This window comes from Artemia sp. Qi Xiang Cuo, chromosome 14 (assembly GCF_049724085.1).
Source record: "Artemia sp. Qi Xiang Cuo chromosome 14, ASM4972408v1, whole genome shotgun sequence".
Taxonomy (NCBI): domain Eukaryota; kingdom Metazoa; phylum Arthropoda; class Branchiopoda; order Anostraca; family Artemiidae; genus Artemia; species Artemia sp. Qi Xiang Cuo.
This window is the reverse complement of record NC_142807.1, coordinates 4,782,709-4,798,723: the sequence shown is the minus strand read 5'-3', so window position 1 is coordinate 4,798,723 and position 16,015 is coordinate 4,782,709. Positions and strand designations below refer to the sequence as shown.

General features: G+C 34.0%; 1 protein-coding gene across 1 annotated transcript in view; it reads left to right on the top strand.

The window, feature by feature from the left end:
* LOC148944060 (epithelial splicing regulatory protein 1-like) overlaps positions 1-16,015 on the top strand; it is a 268,151-nt gene that overhangs the window by 171,703 nt on the left and 80,433 nt on the right. Inside the window, exon 13 of the mRNA XM_089100840.1 lies at positions 7,185-7,395. Coding sequence (XP_088956966.1) covers positions 7,185-7,395 — 211 coding nt within the window. The remainder of the gene's footprint in view (positions 1-7,184; positions 7,396-16,015) is intronic.

Below are 16,015 nucleotides of genomic sequence, written 5' to 3'. Positions count from 1 at the left end.
AAATGACAACTATCGCCAAACACTAGATGGCATCATTAGTTTTTTTTCTCGACACTAGCGCCAGTACTCACTCATATAAGTTACTCATACTGTTTGGTCTTGAAATTGAATTTCATAGATTTCTTTTCTATGAGGGGTTAGATGCAAGCGTAAATAAAGTGCATTCGTTTTCCCCTAAGGGGGTAGCATCCTTCAGACCAATCTCGGTGAAGGGATGGTACTATTTTCCATCAACAATCGTTGAAGTACAAAGGGCAGTGAAAATGATATCTGATTGTTTCAATTGACCAAATCTTAACTTACAACGATATATATCTTCAAAACTAAGCAAAACTGAGAAATCAATCTCAGGTAAAAAAAAGCCTCTATTTTCAGATATGCCGTGTTAAGTATTAACGGGGGCCAAAAAAAGAAGAAATGTGAGTAAAAATCAGTGAAAAGTAAGCAAAAATATACGGGACCAAACAGCATAAGAAGGTATGGCTTTCTTCTGAAGATTAATTTTTAAAAAGAGGTTTTTCCGAGGGAAGTAAAGAGCGAAGTTGAAACTAAAAACAAACAAAAATTATTACTTCCAAGCCTATCTAACATATATCAGCAGAACTAGTGCAAATAAATCAAATGGTGACATTTCCCTATGTTTGTAGGATTACAGAAAACTAGCGCTATACTGAAAACACTAAACAATATAGTAGTTTTTGGTACGGTAAAAGTAAACCTAAACAAATGGGACAAAACAGCATTAGAAGTTGTGGCTTTCTTTTGAAGATGTAGCTGTCTTCGGGAATCAAAAGATTTCTACAGACGTAAAACGTTGTCGAATTCAACTAGTTAATTTCGCTTATTCATTTTAACGGTTCATTGTTGCAACGCTCACGAAAATGTGATTCTGCTCAAAATCCACCTAATTTGTAACAGCCAAAAGAACAGTCTTATAAAATTACAGTTTTCAGGTAGGAATATAGCCAAAATGGGTCCAGGGTCCAACAAACATTTCTTTTTGATGTCCTTGGTACTCCAATCGCAACCTCGTGGGCTCTTGCTGATTCTATTAATTTCAGCTGTTCTTCCTTATTGTTGTACAGTGAACGTAAGAGCTTGTTCTAGGGGGTTACTGCTAGGCGCTTGGTAGGAAGTAATATAACGCACTTTGGTCAAAAGCACATATAGCAGGCGTTAACCCCTTTGACAGGATAAATTCAATTATCTATACATGGCTTGTTGACTTTTGATTTTACTATGCTTGATCATCTCGGGTTTTTGCTCTAATATTATGCATATAAGATGAGTGGCCCTATAATTTGCTTTTTAAGCAATTCTATACAGGCTGGCGTTGTCCGGTTCTATGAAAGGAACTGCAACTTTGCCATTTTTATTTCTTTTATGGGGAGTTTGTCTACAGTGCAGAAATTCCAAACTTGAAGGAGGTATCTTATTACTGAAATGAATTTCTCAGAAGTCTTAACCCGGCAGTAAATATGAGTGGAAAAAAAAATTTGCATTGCCAACTGTTTTCATCGGCAAGCAGCTAATCTTGTCTTGTGAAAGAAAAGGAAAACGTTGGGTCGCATATCCGGGTGACTCACTGCCTTGCTTGAGAATCCATCAACAAAAAATCTTTGGTTGCTCTCTGGTAAAGATCTAAAAAAAACTGGATTCTTAAAATTTTTGACAAACTTAAAAAAAACATACAGGACTTTGTGAAGCGGCCGGAGGTTGCAATAAAGGTTGAAAGAGCTAAACTGATTACTTGCTTAATTGGAGCATAAACAACCCTTATGTGTTTTGTATCTTCTGAGTAGGCCTCAGAAGAGGACAGGTAGGCAGAATATATCCTTCTTGACTTAAGGGGATTCGATACCTTAAAGGATCACGCTCTCTCATCGATTATAAACGTTTTTAGGTTGTGCGGCCAAACTATTTAGCATTGATTGGGCGGTCTTGCCATAACTTATATAGCTTGGATAAGAAATTAGAATAAACGAGAGAAAGCTAAAAAAAACAACTCCCAGTTTCCCAGAATTCCTCCCTATGTAGGAGGATCTTTCCAATGAGTAAATTTTCATTGGGAAAGGGAAATTTCTATGAAGGGGGTGCCAGATTTCCCAGTATTATTTAAAAAACAATAAAAAATTAAATAAAAAACAAGTTTTTTCAACTGAAAGTAAGGAGCAACATTAAAACTTAAAACGAACAGACATTATTACTCATATGATGGGGCTTGCCCCCTAGTCAATACCTTGCAGCCCTTAGATCACAACTTGCAGCACTTCCCCCGGGGACTTTTGGAGATTAAGTCATCCTCATAGACATAGCTATTAGATTTTTCGACTATACTGAATAAAATGGCTATCTCAAAACTTTGATCGGGTGACTTTTTGGGAAAATGAGCGTGGGAGCAGCCTAGTTGCCCTCCAATTTTTTTGTCACTTAAAAAGGGCAATAAAAATTTTATTTTCCGTTCGAATGAGCCCTCGCGATATTCTAGGACCACTGGGTTGATCACACACGCATTTGTGATCTTTTTTCTGGCAAAAAATACAAAATTCCACATTTTTGTAGAGAGAAGCTCGAAACCTCTACACAAGGGTTCTCTGATACGCTGAATCTGATACGCTGAAGATTCTATGACTTTTAGGGGGTGTTTCCCCCTTTTTCGAAAATAAGGCAAATATTTCCTGGCTCTTAACTTTTGATGGGTAATACTAAACTTGATGAAACTTGTATATTTGAAATCAGCATAACTATCCGATTCTTTTGATGTATCTATTGGAATCAAAATTAGAGTTTCCGGTTACTGTTACTGTTCCGGTTCCGGTTACTAGTGAGCTGGGTCGCTCCTTACCACAGTTTATATAATTATCCAGTAAGTTTACCGCAGATGATTTCTGGCTCTTCATTCTCGGTGCGAATAAAAAGCTCCTCCCACTTATTTCTGCACTTATTGTCCACTTATTGGTTGAGCCGGCCAAATGGTTTTGTCAGTACTTGTTCCGTAGGTGATTATTCTTTGTCTACCCGTGAAAAAATCTAATGCCGCTTATGTTTATATCTGCAAAAACGTTCTCTGGAGCACTCGCACCTCGGTCCGGGTTTTTATAATGGGTGAGATAGGGAAAGATCATACTGGATAATCATATAAACTGTGCTCCTTACTTACAGTTTGTTACCACGAACTGTTTGATTGCCTTCTAGAAATTTGAACAGTGTTTAAATCAAAGGCACAACACCCTGTATGAATGTGTGTCCACTATAAGTTTAATTTGCCACGTCCTTTTCAAAACTTGTTCAAAGTCAACACACCACTGTCTGAATTTCCCAGTCCCTATTTCCTTGTGAAGAGATCGAAGTTCAAGTACAAGAATCAAAACCAAGATAGGAAAAACTGTTGCATAATGACGACGAACTTGGGCTATTTATCATCTCTGAGACTATTGTATTACAAGCGCACATTTGATTTTTTTTTTCTTGCCAATGCAGTGTTATTGGTCTAATTTTTAAATGCAGTGTAATGATGAAATTGTTAAAACCAGTTTTCAATTGAAAAGGTGATTTTAAAAGATCTTAAGCCGAACTGGCCAGCCGTGTCAAAAAACCAACAGATAAAAAACACAATGAAAAAAAAAATAAGAAACAACGCCTTGTTTTGATACAGGCGAAATATCCGCGTTGTTTTACATTTTTCGTCTTTTCTCTCAACTGGCCTCAGTCTCGTTTTTCGTTTTTTTTTTTTTTTTTTTTCATTGAGTTTTTTGCTCTGTTGGTTTTCTGTAAAGGCGATTTTTCAATAGATTTCAGAGAAGGAGCGTAAAGTACCAAGAACAGTGAAAGTAAAATTTTCAACGCGAAATATGCTGCTATGCAGTTTTGTTAGTTGCGCCAGATTATACTTAAATTGGCATAAAAGCTTAAGAATGGCACAAAGAAACAACTAATCATTTTGGCTATTATTTTAACGGTTTAACGTGGCTTCACTGACAAAAAGGTGGTACGCCCTAGATACTTCACAATTTTAAAACAACCAAAGAAAAATCTTAAAAAATCGCGGTTTTCAGGTATGATGCGCCTTGGGGCAAACAATGTTTTTATTTTGGTGTTCATTGTAGTTTTAAAATGTGATATGATTGGTCCAATTCTTAACTGCAGCGTAATGATGAAATTATAAAAGTTGATTTTCAGTTGAAAAGGCTACTGTGAAGTAGAATTTAGGGGAGGAGCTTGAACTACCAAGGACAGTGGAAATGAAATCTGATTGTTTGAATCCGTTAAGTGAAAACTTACCCAACAGTAAGATAAGATTTATTGCAAGAAGCCTGCGGGTCATAGCAACACAAAATACGATCGAGGAACAAAATGCAATTCTAAATATTACAAAAAAAGAGAGAAAAAATCAGCAGTTTAATTTTTAAGGAAGAGACCTCCAGGTGCAGCTATGCAGTCTTTGGTAGCTGTGCCAAATTATACATATATTTATAAATTGTATAATATATATTTATAAAATATATTTATAAATATATCTATAAATTATATATATATATATATTTATATATAAAATCATATATTAAAATTATACAATTATACATAGGTAAATTGCACCAAACGGCTGAAGAAGGTGTTGTGCTGCTAAATATAACTACGTATTTCTGCTTCTTTATTTTAACGGTTTTAAGTGGCACCAATGACACAAATTTTTTACCACCCTCTATTTCAAAACTTTGTAATAATAATAATAAAAATCTTGGAAAGTTGCGGGTTTCAGGTATGAGTATTCCTGTGGGTCCAGGTACAATTTTTTTTTATTTTGATATTGTTTTCTTTAAAATTTCTCTTTGGGTGGATCTGTGTTGATAAGGGGCCAAATTACAATTAGCCAAGGTGGTGGGACAGAACTTACCCAACACGAGGAAAAAGTTGAAATATCAGTTTGTTTGTTTCAACGGAGGCATAAACGTTATTTTACTAGACGAACTTTGGGTTGCTCTAAGGGATCCGACAAGGTTTAGATTTCCCATGAGCACGATTTTTCCTGAATCACAATTGTATTTTCGTTGGCCATGTGGGCATTATATTGTTCTTCTCAAGGTCTATGCTTACATTATTTTCATTCTACCCAGAAAAAAAAATATGAAAATAGCCTAGTACAGCATTATTTGGGGCGTATTCTAGATTTTTGAACTGGAAGAGACGTTTCTTTTCTAAAATATGAATAGCGATCCTCAAAAGCTGTATCAAAAGCAAAATCCATTTTTTTTTACGGAGATGAAAATCCGTCCACTCAATATCTCCAGAATATTCCATAAGCTGATCATGACTGTTGCAACAGCTAAAACCTGGTAAACCTTGGATTATAGTTACCAGAAAGTAAAAAAAACAACTCATTTTTAAGAAACTGTCTCTTGAGAAAGAATTTTCAGCTGAAGCTGACTCAGGAAGCTTATTATCATAACTAAAAAAATTCTTGATAATACAAATAAGAAGTGCCCAAAAATAGAGGATAATTTTATAATTTTTTGGGGGGGGGATTGGCCCACAGGTTCCTCCTGCGCACGTCACTGCCCAGAATATAAAAATTGATTTTCATTTTTCTTTCAAGATTACCCTTGTAATTTATACTTACTGAAGTTTTAAGGTGACTTAATACAATCACCAGATGAAGCTATGAGTACCTCAACGGCTTTTTCAGAATTATTTATTATTTTTACCTATTTTATGAATATAAAAAAGTTCAAATTGCATTTAAAAATGTAATTCCGAGACAAATTTTCCTTATACGAGAGTTTGGCTTGTAGCACATAGAGAAACATGTTTTAGCATGTTTCTTTTTCTGTTTGTTTAGAAACCCGATGACGAGGAGAATATAAATCGCTAATTTCCATACCAGTCACTGGGAAACTCCTAGATTTTCAGATTCAGGCCACTTTATTGTATTGAGAAACGCAAGGGCTATGTCGACAGAAATGAATGATTTAAAGCCACAGCATAGGCCTTGTCCCTCCTGTATTCGCTTTATGAGGCTCCTACTCACATACAGATCCATTCTTAAAGGGGAGGGGGCAACCGGGGTAGTTGTCCCGGGTGCTGTGGCTTATGGGGACTACGGCTCCTAATTTCATATTGGCACTTATCACACTGGTTTACATAGGATTCGTAAGAATGTAAACTGGTTTCTAATTGGTAGATGATTTTAACTGACCAATGATAGATCTTAAATTCATTTACTAACGTTTCGCAATTACGATGCGAGACCACTTAAAGGGGCTGGACAAACATAGCGTTTTTCGCGCTAAGAATTGCCGTATTTATGCAATACGGCCGTGTTTTCCGCTAGCTATCAAGCACAGTTTATATAATTATCCAGTAAGTTTACCGCAGATGATTTCTGGCTCTTCATTCTCGGTGCGAACAAAAAGCTCCTCCCACTTATTTGTGCACTTATTGGTGAGCCGGCCGAGGGGTTTTGTCAGTACTTGTTCCGTAAGTGATTATTCTTTGTCTACCCGTGAAAAGATCTAATGCCGCTTATGTTTATACGTTCTCTTGAGCACTCGCACCTCGGTCCGGGTTTTTATAATGGGTGAAATAGGGAAAGATCATACTGCTAATTATATAAACTGTGCTATCAAGCTAGGAATTCTTTCTTGATTAACGCTCATTTTGAGCGTTTTCAGGCTGATTTTTAAGTTTGAGAGGTTTTCTCGGTCGTTTGAAATGTTTTCAGCATGATTTGTCGAGTTACATTCTAGCTCGCTTAATATACTGTTTGGTGACTTTGGTAAAGTGAATTAAGGGTGTATTTTATGAAATATAAAACAAGTTCTCGAGAATACGCTTCCTTTTCTGTGAAATAGCCAGCCTATCTTTCGCACAAGACAAATGGCCCCTTAGTGAATTCTCCCAGCTGCTAGTCTTCATCGAAAGCTGTAGTTTTATTCTGAAGTATGACTTTAAAAATAGTGAAATTTTACGGCCCTTTGTCGGTGACCTTGTCAATAAAAATGTGTGATACCACAGACAACTCCCAATAAATACAAATTAAATTAAATTATTTTAGATTAAAAATAAATCAAGTATACTTTAAGCTACTACTGGTTATCGTTAGGAACAGTTAGCTTACAGAAAGAAGTTTGAATTGTTTTAGATTATTATTTTTTTTTTACTAATTCTTAACTTTCATAATATTACAGGGTCAACCATCTGGTGAGGCTTTTATCCAAATGGACGGCGAGCAAAGCGCTTTCGCTGCTGCACAACAACGCCATCATCGCTACATCGTTTTTGGGAAGAAACAGCGCTACGTTGAGGTCTTTCAGTGTTCCGGCGATGATATGCACTTGGTGTTAACAGGGGGTCTTGCCCTTCCCAGCACAACACCTCCCAAGGCTCTCCTGTCTCCAAGTACGTTAACTCTTCCATTAGATCAATTAGCTGCTGTTCAAGCGTTCCAAAGACAACAGGAGCAGTTATTGCTTATGGGGTATCCGCAACTTCGTCCTCAATTAGAGGCTAAGCCAACTAACCCCCTCACAATGCTTGGGGCTGATCCTTTCGCTCAGATTCGTGCCCTTGGACTTAATATGGTTCCTGGAATGCAAGGGATGATGCTCTTACCTCCACCATTCCCGGGAGTTGGTGGGTCGGCAAGATTTTCAATGTTTCCCCAAATGCGTCCTGGTATTATTCCAGCTGCTGCTTTACCAGGTTTTTACCCTCCACCCCATAGCCTTGTCTCTCAGCAGGGACTACTAACCCAAGCAACTCCCACTATGAGTCAAACACAAGCTATTTCCTCAGGCAGTCTTAAGCGATCCTGGGAATCTGCATTCCCTAATACTATTGATACCAATGATTTGGCAGCTAAAAGACAGCTAGCGGCTGTGTCTGCAGCTCAAACTTTTTCGTACCCCCAGTTTTACCAGGGGCTGTAATTATTTGTCTTTTTTGAAAACCTTATCATTTTGAGTGATGTTTGTACTTAAATTAATACATTTATGCCTACATTCCTGTAGCTACCCTGACTTTTTGTCGGACTTCAAGATTTATGCAATATTTTTGTGCGTATTCTTCGTGTTAAAATCGAGTATATCGATTTTTGAGTTTATCGATGTGTATGTCGAGTATTCCACCTGTCGTTAATTTTTGATTGAAATACAAAACGAATAGAGGATAGAGAATTTGTTAATTTTAAACTTATTTTATCACTCCCAAAAATAAATAAGGGCAGAATAAATAGATAAATAAAATTATATTCAAATGAATAAAAATAAAATTGAATGATTTATGCTGAGAACTATTTGCATAGATTAAGTTCATTAAAAACGAAGGGAAATTAAAAGTTTTTAATTTACTTAATTAAAGCTTAATTTAGAACATTAAACACTTACTAAAAACAAATAGAAATTTTTGAAGTTTAACCTTATGGAATACCGTTTACCAACACAATTTAGACTTTCCCTTCTAAAATTTTGTTCTCCTCATCTTTGGTAAGTTCCCCCAGTGGCAGCTAAGATATTATTTCCCTCTTTTACTTATATTTTGGTTTGCCTTAACAACGGACGAATGTGCTTCGTTTTGTTGTTGTTTTTTTAATATTCTAAATATCCAACTTTTTATGGGTTTATGAGTCTGTTTTGTCTGTATGTCTCTGTCACTTTCTTTTGATGTTTAAGTGTCGTTGGTATGCAAATGGAGGAAGAAATTATTTTTAAATTAAGGATATCGATATTCATACTAACCATATAATTTTCATTGACAAGTTTTGAAATTTTGCAGTTCACCCTCCTCCCAGTTAGGTTTAAGTTTTACTCGAAAAACTAGCAAAAAATGATATCAGCAATAACTGACTAGCAATATCCTATTTAAAATTATCTTTATTATAAAATTGTCCCATTTAAAAGCTCGATAAAGTCTGCCTTTTCTTTCCCAAGAGCTACCCCTCCCCTCTTTCAGTACGCATCAAAATGTGGTATTAGGATGTCTGCTTTTTGCAAAAAAAGAAGAATAACGAAAGTGTAACGAAAGTGAGGCATTTGGGCATTTTGATAATTCACCGTCTTCCTAATTAGTTTAAAGTTTGCGCGAACAGTGGCTAAAAATCATATCAACTCTAGATGAGAAGGAGGGTTGTATCAGAGATTTTTATCTGGGGTTATTATTGTGACAGTATCTTAATTGACAAATCATGAAAATAAGTCATTTAGACTTACATTTTTTTTATTTTGCTTATGTATGGACAATTAACCAGTTTTTCAACTGGGGGAAAAGGGAAGTTTCAGATAATCCAAGGTTTTTTCGCTAAACAATTTATGAATGATTTATTTTTGCTGACAACAATGCCTATCCTCTTTTCGTATTGCCAGTTTTGTCTTGATTCTGTCTATATGGTGAGATTTCTTTCGTCACTTTATTTATATGCTTTTAGTGCCTTATCCAGGGCCATACCCATTGATCTGTTTCTTATTAGGAGGGAGCAAGCAAAAACTTTGGTAGAGATTTGAGAGGAAATTTTGAGAATTTTCAGACACCCATATATTTTCCTATATTCATATGCTCACTGACCATGCGTTTCGGCAAATGAAGATTTCAATAAAAACTTCTACGTGTTTTACGAGTTTGAGTCAGATTCTAAATTTTGAATTTTTGGAGTTTTTTTTTTATGGAGGGGAGAGTACCAGTCAGGTTGATTTCTCTTTAGTTTCATCTTAGTTTTTGATTTGGGACAGTCAAGCTGTTAAGGAAATTTTCTAAGGATAATGTTTTGAGCCTAGGGTCTAACGTTTGGGCTAAGATAATATATACCAAAGAAAGATAATGCTTGAGGAAATTTTGACTAAAAAACTCGATCGGTGATTTATTAGTTTTTTCCTTTATTGAAAGATGGAGCGGTGCAACCTCTTTTTGATTTGACAGCACAAGTTATGCCATTTTGCTGTGGCATATATACTTTAAAGATAATTTAGTATATAATAATTACTGTTTTACAAATTATCTATTTTATTTAAAAGTTCTACTTGTCGCTCATGTATTTTCTTTTTATTTATATATTTTCATTCAAAAAGTAAAACTCGCAAATTTCTTGACAGCCAAATAAGATTGAACCGATGATTCGAACGCACATACTTTGAGGATTTTGGCTCCAAACTTAAATTTTCAATATATATCACATAAAATTCTAATTCAAGTTATCAAATGATTTTTTACCCTCCCCCCCCCCCCATCGTACTCCGAAAAAAACCTGCGTCCATGTCTGATAGCACATAATGTTTTTTGAATTACCGAATTCACATTGGACTTTCGTAACTTTGGTTCTGATTAGTCCAAATTATATCTTCTTGGTGTTAATTCTTCATTGTGTATATATATTCTTCGCCCCTAGATCTTATGGGTATGGCCTTGACCTGATTTTGTTAATACTTCTGTAAAGAAAGGGAAGTGGAATTTTTTATGGCTTTGATCGTAGCTAGTTAACGGCGCTGGAATTTGGGCTTTTCTGGGTTACTTTAAGGGAATCTAGTAAGTTTGCTTTTGTGTTTTAGCACCTTTTATCACCCTAATCTGAGCTATTAACTAAATAGTGTTTTTTTTTTTTAATTGGCTGGAGCAAATAAACGCGTGCAAGACGTAGAATAATGAAAATGAAATATTAAAAGAAAAAGTAAATAAAAATGAAAGTAATTGTAATAGTAAAACTGTTCTTTGTTTTATTTTTGTATCTTTATTAATTTGCTGCAAGAGATTGAAATGTAAAAGAAATGTTAGAAAGATTGAAATGTAAAAGAAATGTAAAAGATCTGAAAAAGTTTAGTAGTCATTGAAAAATTAGAGGAAAAAAATTAGAAAAATTAGAAGCTAAAAGGCTAATTACGGCAATCTCTAAATTAGCACATAAAAAGGTCAAAATTGATCTGTTTCCCGGACAGACTCCTTGGATATCTGGAAATCGCGTATGAAATATTTTTCTTAACTATTTTTTTTGTAACTATTTTAATTGGAGAATTGCATGATTCCATAAGAAGAAAACAGAGAACAAAAAATCAAATTTTCTGTTTTCTTAGTAAAAAGCCTTTCCTCCATAAATATGAATCATAAAACAGTAAGAGCTAAAGCTGAATTTTAAAAACTTTAACTGTGTTTGTGTGTTTTTTTTTTGTTTTTTTTTGTCTAAAACCTACATTATATTTTACTAAGCCTTAAGCAGATTCTGTTTTTTCTAAAATCTCTTCTACGAAACTTAAACTTTTGTTTATTTTGTTTGTACTAAAAAAAATCGTTTTTCTTTTTCTTTTCTTTTTTTACAGATCCATGGTACAAATCAAAAATTGCTTGATGAAAAAAAAAAATGATAGGTTTCAATTTAACATATAAATAAATCATTTGCCTAATTTATCACATAAATTTCGGAATTTTGGTGTTTTTTTTTGTGGAGGGATTTTTTTTTGTTTACCCTCGAATACAAATTAGACCGCTTTTGGTGAGGGTGCCACCAATTCCACATTTTAAATTTTAAATTGGCTTGAGCTGAAACTTCAATTTATATACATATATATATATATATATATATATATATATATATATATATATATATATATATATATATATATATATATATATATATATATATATATATATACTTAATGTGGTTCAACTGTCGTTTGTAAGAATGCTTCGTATAAGTTACAAATAGGAAGACAACTTCTTTGTCTTCGAATAATCTTATGGAAATTTAAGCTTAAATAAAAAGATCAATAAAATAACGTTAAAACAATACTTGACATCGGCCTTCTACCATCTCTATTTTCTCAGTAATATTTTGAATTAACAAGGACAATGAAAATGAAATCTGATGGTTAGGATTTGTTAAGTAGAAAATTGCATAATTATGTATATATTGAATAATTGGGAAAAATAAAAATTCAGTTTTGAATAAAACGGATCCCCTTATGCGGTTGTGCAGCTTTTGGTAGCGGTGGGTGCCAAACTTAAGCAAAATGTGGGTGAAAGATCAAAAAAAGTTTTTGTAAATTTATGGCATCAAACAGCTTAAGAAGGTTCAGCTTTTCTTTTAGGGTATAGTTGCTATTGGGGATCAAGAGGTTGTTAACATTAGAATCGTTTTACGGGTGGAAGGGATTTTACAGTGAACTAATTACTTTGGCTTTTTTTTATGTTTCAACTTGGCAACACTGACAAAAATGTGATACTGCTTATAGAACTTCATAATTTTAAAACGGCCAAAAGAAATATCTTAGAAAATTGCTATTTTCAGGTATAAATAGACCTAAGACGGGTCTAAGGCAAACAATGTTTTCGTTTTGATGGCCTTTGTACTTCAAATATTTAACAAAAAAGCTTTAACTTTAGCCAGAACTGAGGGGTAATATGCAGGGATCAGACCCCTACCTCTTCCCAAAAAGCCTGTTGATATTATGCGCAAATGTGCACTTTCGAAAAATATAATATCTATTTTTTTTTTAGAGAGACAAAAAGATTTATTGACAAAACATATGAACAAAAAATTATTGCTCTTTCCCCTAAAAAGCAAAGCTTGTTCGTGGGGGAGGTAGGAAAACAAAAAGAACACTTGGCCACCGACACCATTAATACCATCACATTATACAATAAATACAGAAGAATATCATATATTATATTTTTCCTCCGAGGACATCATAACAACAAAAACCCCAAAATAAATACCCCAAAGTAAATCAATCAAAACTCATATTCTGTAAAAAGCAGCTCCTTAATGGTTTTTCTAAATATATTGGGGTCTCCAATAACCTCAAATTCACTACAAAAAAAAACAGGAAACCACTTAATTGTTTTAATTATTTAATTATTTGATTTAATTTATTAACATATTATTTCAGACATATCAAGCTTAACTAAGATGTGATCTTAGTTAATTTAATGACAAACTTAGTCAATTTAAGCAAATGTCATCTTAACTAAGTTGTAATATTGTGATTAACTAAGATGATCAACTAAGTACAGATTTTAGAAGAAGTAAATTAGAGTAAACTGAATAAGTAGTAAGAACTATAGGAATATAGAACATTTGTTACTGAAATTTTAAACAAATACTTGCTAAGCCCCGGCAAAAAAAGCAGAAAAGACTAACGGAATTTCTGGAAAAATAATCGTAATGCCGCACTTTGTGCGGCACAAAGTGTGTTCACACTTTGTTCGTTCACACAAAGTGCGTTTACACGTGCGTTCACACTTTGTTCGTTCACACAAAGTGCGTTCACACGTAATGAACACACTTCGTGTGTTCATTTGATAAGTATTTACAGACTTATGAAGTTCATTTATCCAGCGATAAAAATAAATTTAAAATGTAAATATAAAAAAAAATTCCGCTTCTCCTTCATGGTTGTTAAGTCATTTGCACAATCTAAACTTGATGCCTTAATATTGCTCTCTTAGTGACTTAGAATTTTGTTCCGTTTTGCTTTTTTTAAGAAAAATAAAATTGTCCAAAAAATCTATTTCTCTGATGTTCTTAGTATTTTATATTAATATCAAATGAAAATTTGTATTAATAAAAAGTTTATTGTTTTTCAGGATTTATCAGACACTTTATTTTAAAAATTCAGTTTTAATTTCCATTGATACTTGCAATAGGAATTAACTAATGTAATATATCAATCTGAAATATAACATTTGTTATTGTAAATGAAATCAAGTTTTACTTTGTCATATTAAAAGGTTTGAAGCTAATTTAAAAATACTAATTAAAACAAAGGCAGAGTCATAATGGATAAAGGTGTGTAAAATTTATGTCATCAAGGCCATTAAGATTTCCTTATAGTTGGATTCAAAGATTTAAGGAAAAGTGTAAAAAAGAGAAAGATTGTCTAATTTAAACGATTATGTAATTTTTTGAAGCAAAATATATAACTATATATTTATATAATAATTATTTAAAAAAGAAATATGCTTCGTGAGCTTTTTTGGTTCAACCGTCATTAAACTGTTTGATGGACTCTTTTATCTTGTTAAAGCCCCGTCTTAATTTTTGTAATAAGGGTTATAAGGATTCTACATCTTCAGAACCTTATGCATGGATCGGAAGAGGAGATTTCGTCTTTTCTTAGTTTATTTATAAGATAATTAAAAGAAACTAAGCGTTCTTTTCCTTTATTAGTAACTTTACTAGTAGACATAAGAAGATGCCACGCCTTGCCCTCCTGTCGGACCAACATCAGTTTTGAATGTGTAATAGGATGGTCCAGCGTGTCAATTAGGAGGGTCAATTGACCCCTTTAGATTCCCCCTAGATTTTAACCCCCCTCTTTTTTTGAATACTACCTGCTATTGGTATTTTTGTTAAGAAATAGTTTTTTTTTGTATTCTCAATGAAAAGATAGTAAACCAATCAAATATTTCACTCCTAGGCTTAAAAAATACAAGATGTTGGGCCTTACTCTCCCTTCGGACCAATATTAATATCAAATGTGTAATAGGGTGCACAGGTGCGTCATTCGGAGGGAAGAGGGACAGAAAAGGGGGCAATTGACCCCTTTAGACTCTACATTAGGTTTTTGCTTTCCTCTATATTTTGAAAAATACCTTTTGTTGGTATTTTTTATTGACTGTCTTTTTTTGTATTTTCATCGAAAAAATCAAAAAGTAACAAGATTTTTCTCTCCTTGATTTTGAAAAATAACCTCCCCCCCCGCCCTCCTTCTCCTCCCTAGAATTTTATAAATTGACGCCCTTGAATAAGAGGGATAAAAGGGAAAAAGACTGGTATTCTGCTTTAGCGTTATTAATACTATTAGCCTGATTCACCCTATTTTCCAAAAATGTTAGATCCTTATTACCGTTATTCGTCAATTAAGACAATTTGCTAGACTAATTAAGACGGGGCTTAAGGTTTTAATATGTCACTTAACTATGATTAAAACATTAGTAGTTTTGTATCAATGTCAGTTGGCCTATTAATTTCACCCTGAGAGGAGCGTTTTTGTTGGTGACTGTGGTGATTCGCTTTTCACATCAAATTTTGGATCTGGTTTGGGACGGTTAATTGGTTGGAACCTTTTTGGTAATGTACCTTTTTTCTGGTATTTTTTTTTCAGTGGCGTAGCTAGTGGGACAGCTATTCCCGAGCGCAGCTTCTGAGTGGACGTTAAACTGAGTTTTCTTCTCTTTTTGCCCATGCTGCGATCTACTTATGTTGTGGTAGTGATGGTGGGTATGTTGTGGTAGTGACGCAAAAAAGAACATGGTTCCGGGGTGGTGAAAACCCTAGCTACGTCTCTTTATTTTTTCTCTCTTTTCTGTGTTTGCTTTTAAGTGGCTGGTAGTTTTGCTTGTTGCTCCAATTCTTCTTTATTGGGAGTTTCGGTTGTCGAAGGGTTAGTTTTTCAGACTTGAAATTAGCAGAACCTTTATTTCTATTAGATTTCAAGTAACTGTAGTTTGGATTTTTCGACGTTGCCAGTCGTTTAAGAAAAAAAAAATCTTTGATTCTGGGGGTTAAAATCATCAAAAATGTTGACAAAAAATCACTTCAGTTTTGAAAAAAAAAGCAAGCCAAATAGTGTTGTATCTAAAAGTTGAAAGTTTCAGCTCTTCTTCGAGTGATATAAACAAGTTAAAATACATTTTCTTGTAATAAAATGTAGAAACATAGTATAAAATCTGTTCTTTGTAATTTTTTTTCCCAATCAGCTTGAATTTGACTTCTTGCCCTTGGAATGGTGGCAGCGAAACTTCTTAGCTCTTTTATTAAAATACAGGTCTAATAAAATAAAGATGGGAGCTCTAATCCCATATTGGGTCAATAGTCCCTTAAAATGGATTGGTATGGCAACCTGGATCGCAGCTATGATGACGTAACCACCCGGGCTATAAATGAATAGAGGGACCCCCTAGAAGGAAAAGGAATCTAGGAAATACAAGTACTATGCAGAAAGTTCAACCAGCCCTTTATTGAAAATTAACCTCACATGTAGCAGTTTCCATAGATACACCTCTTAAGTCAAAAAGCTATTATTACTTTTGAGTATAA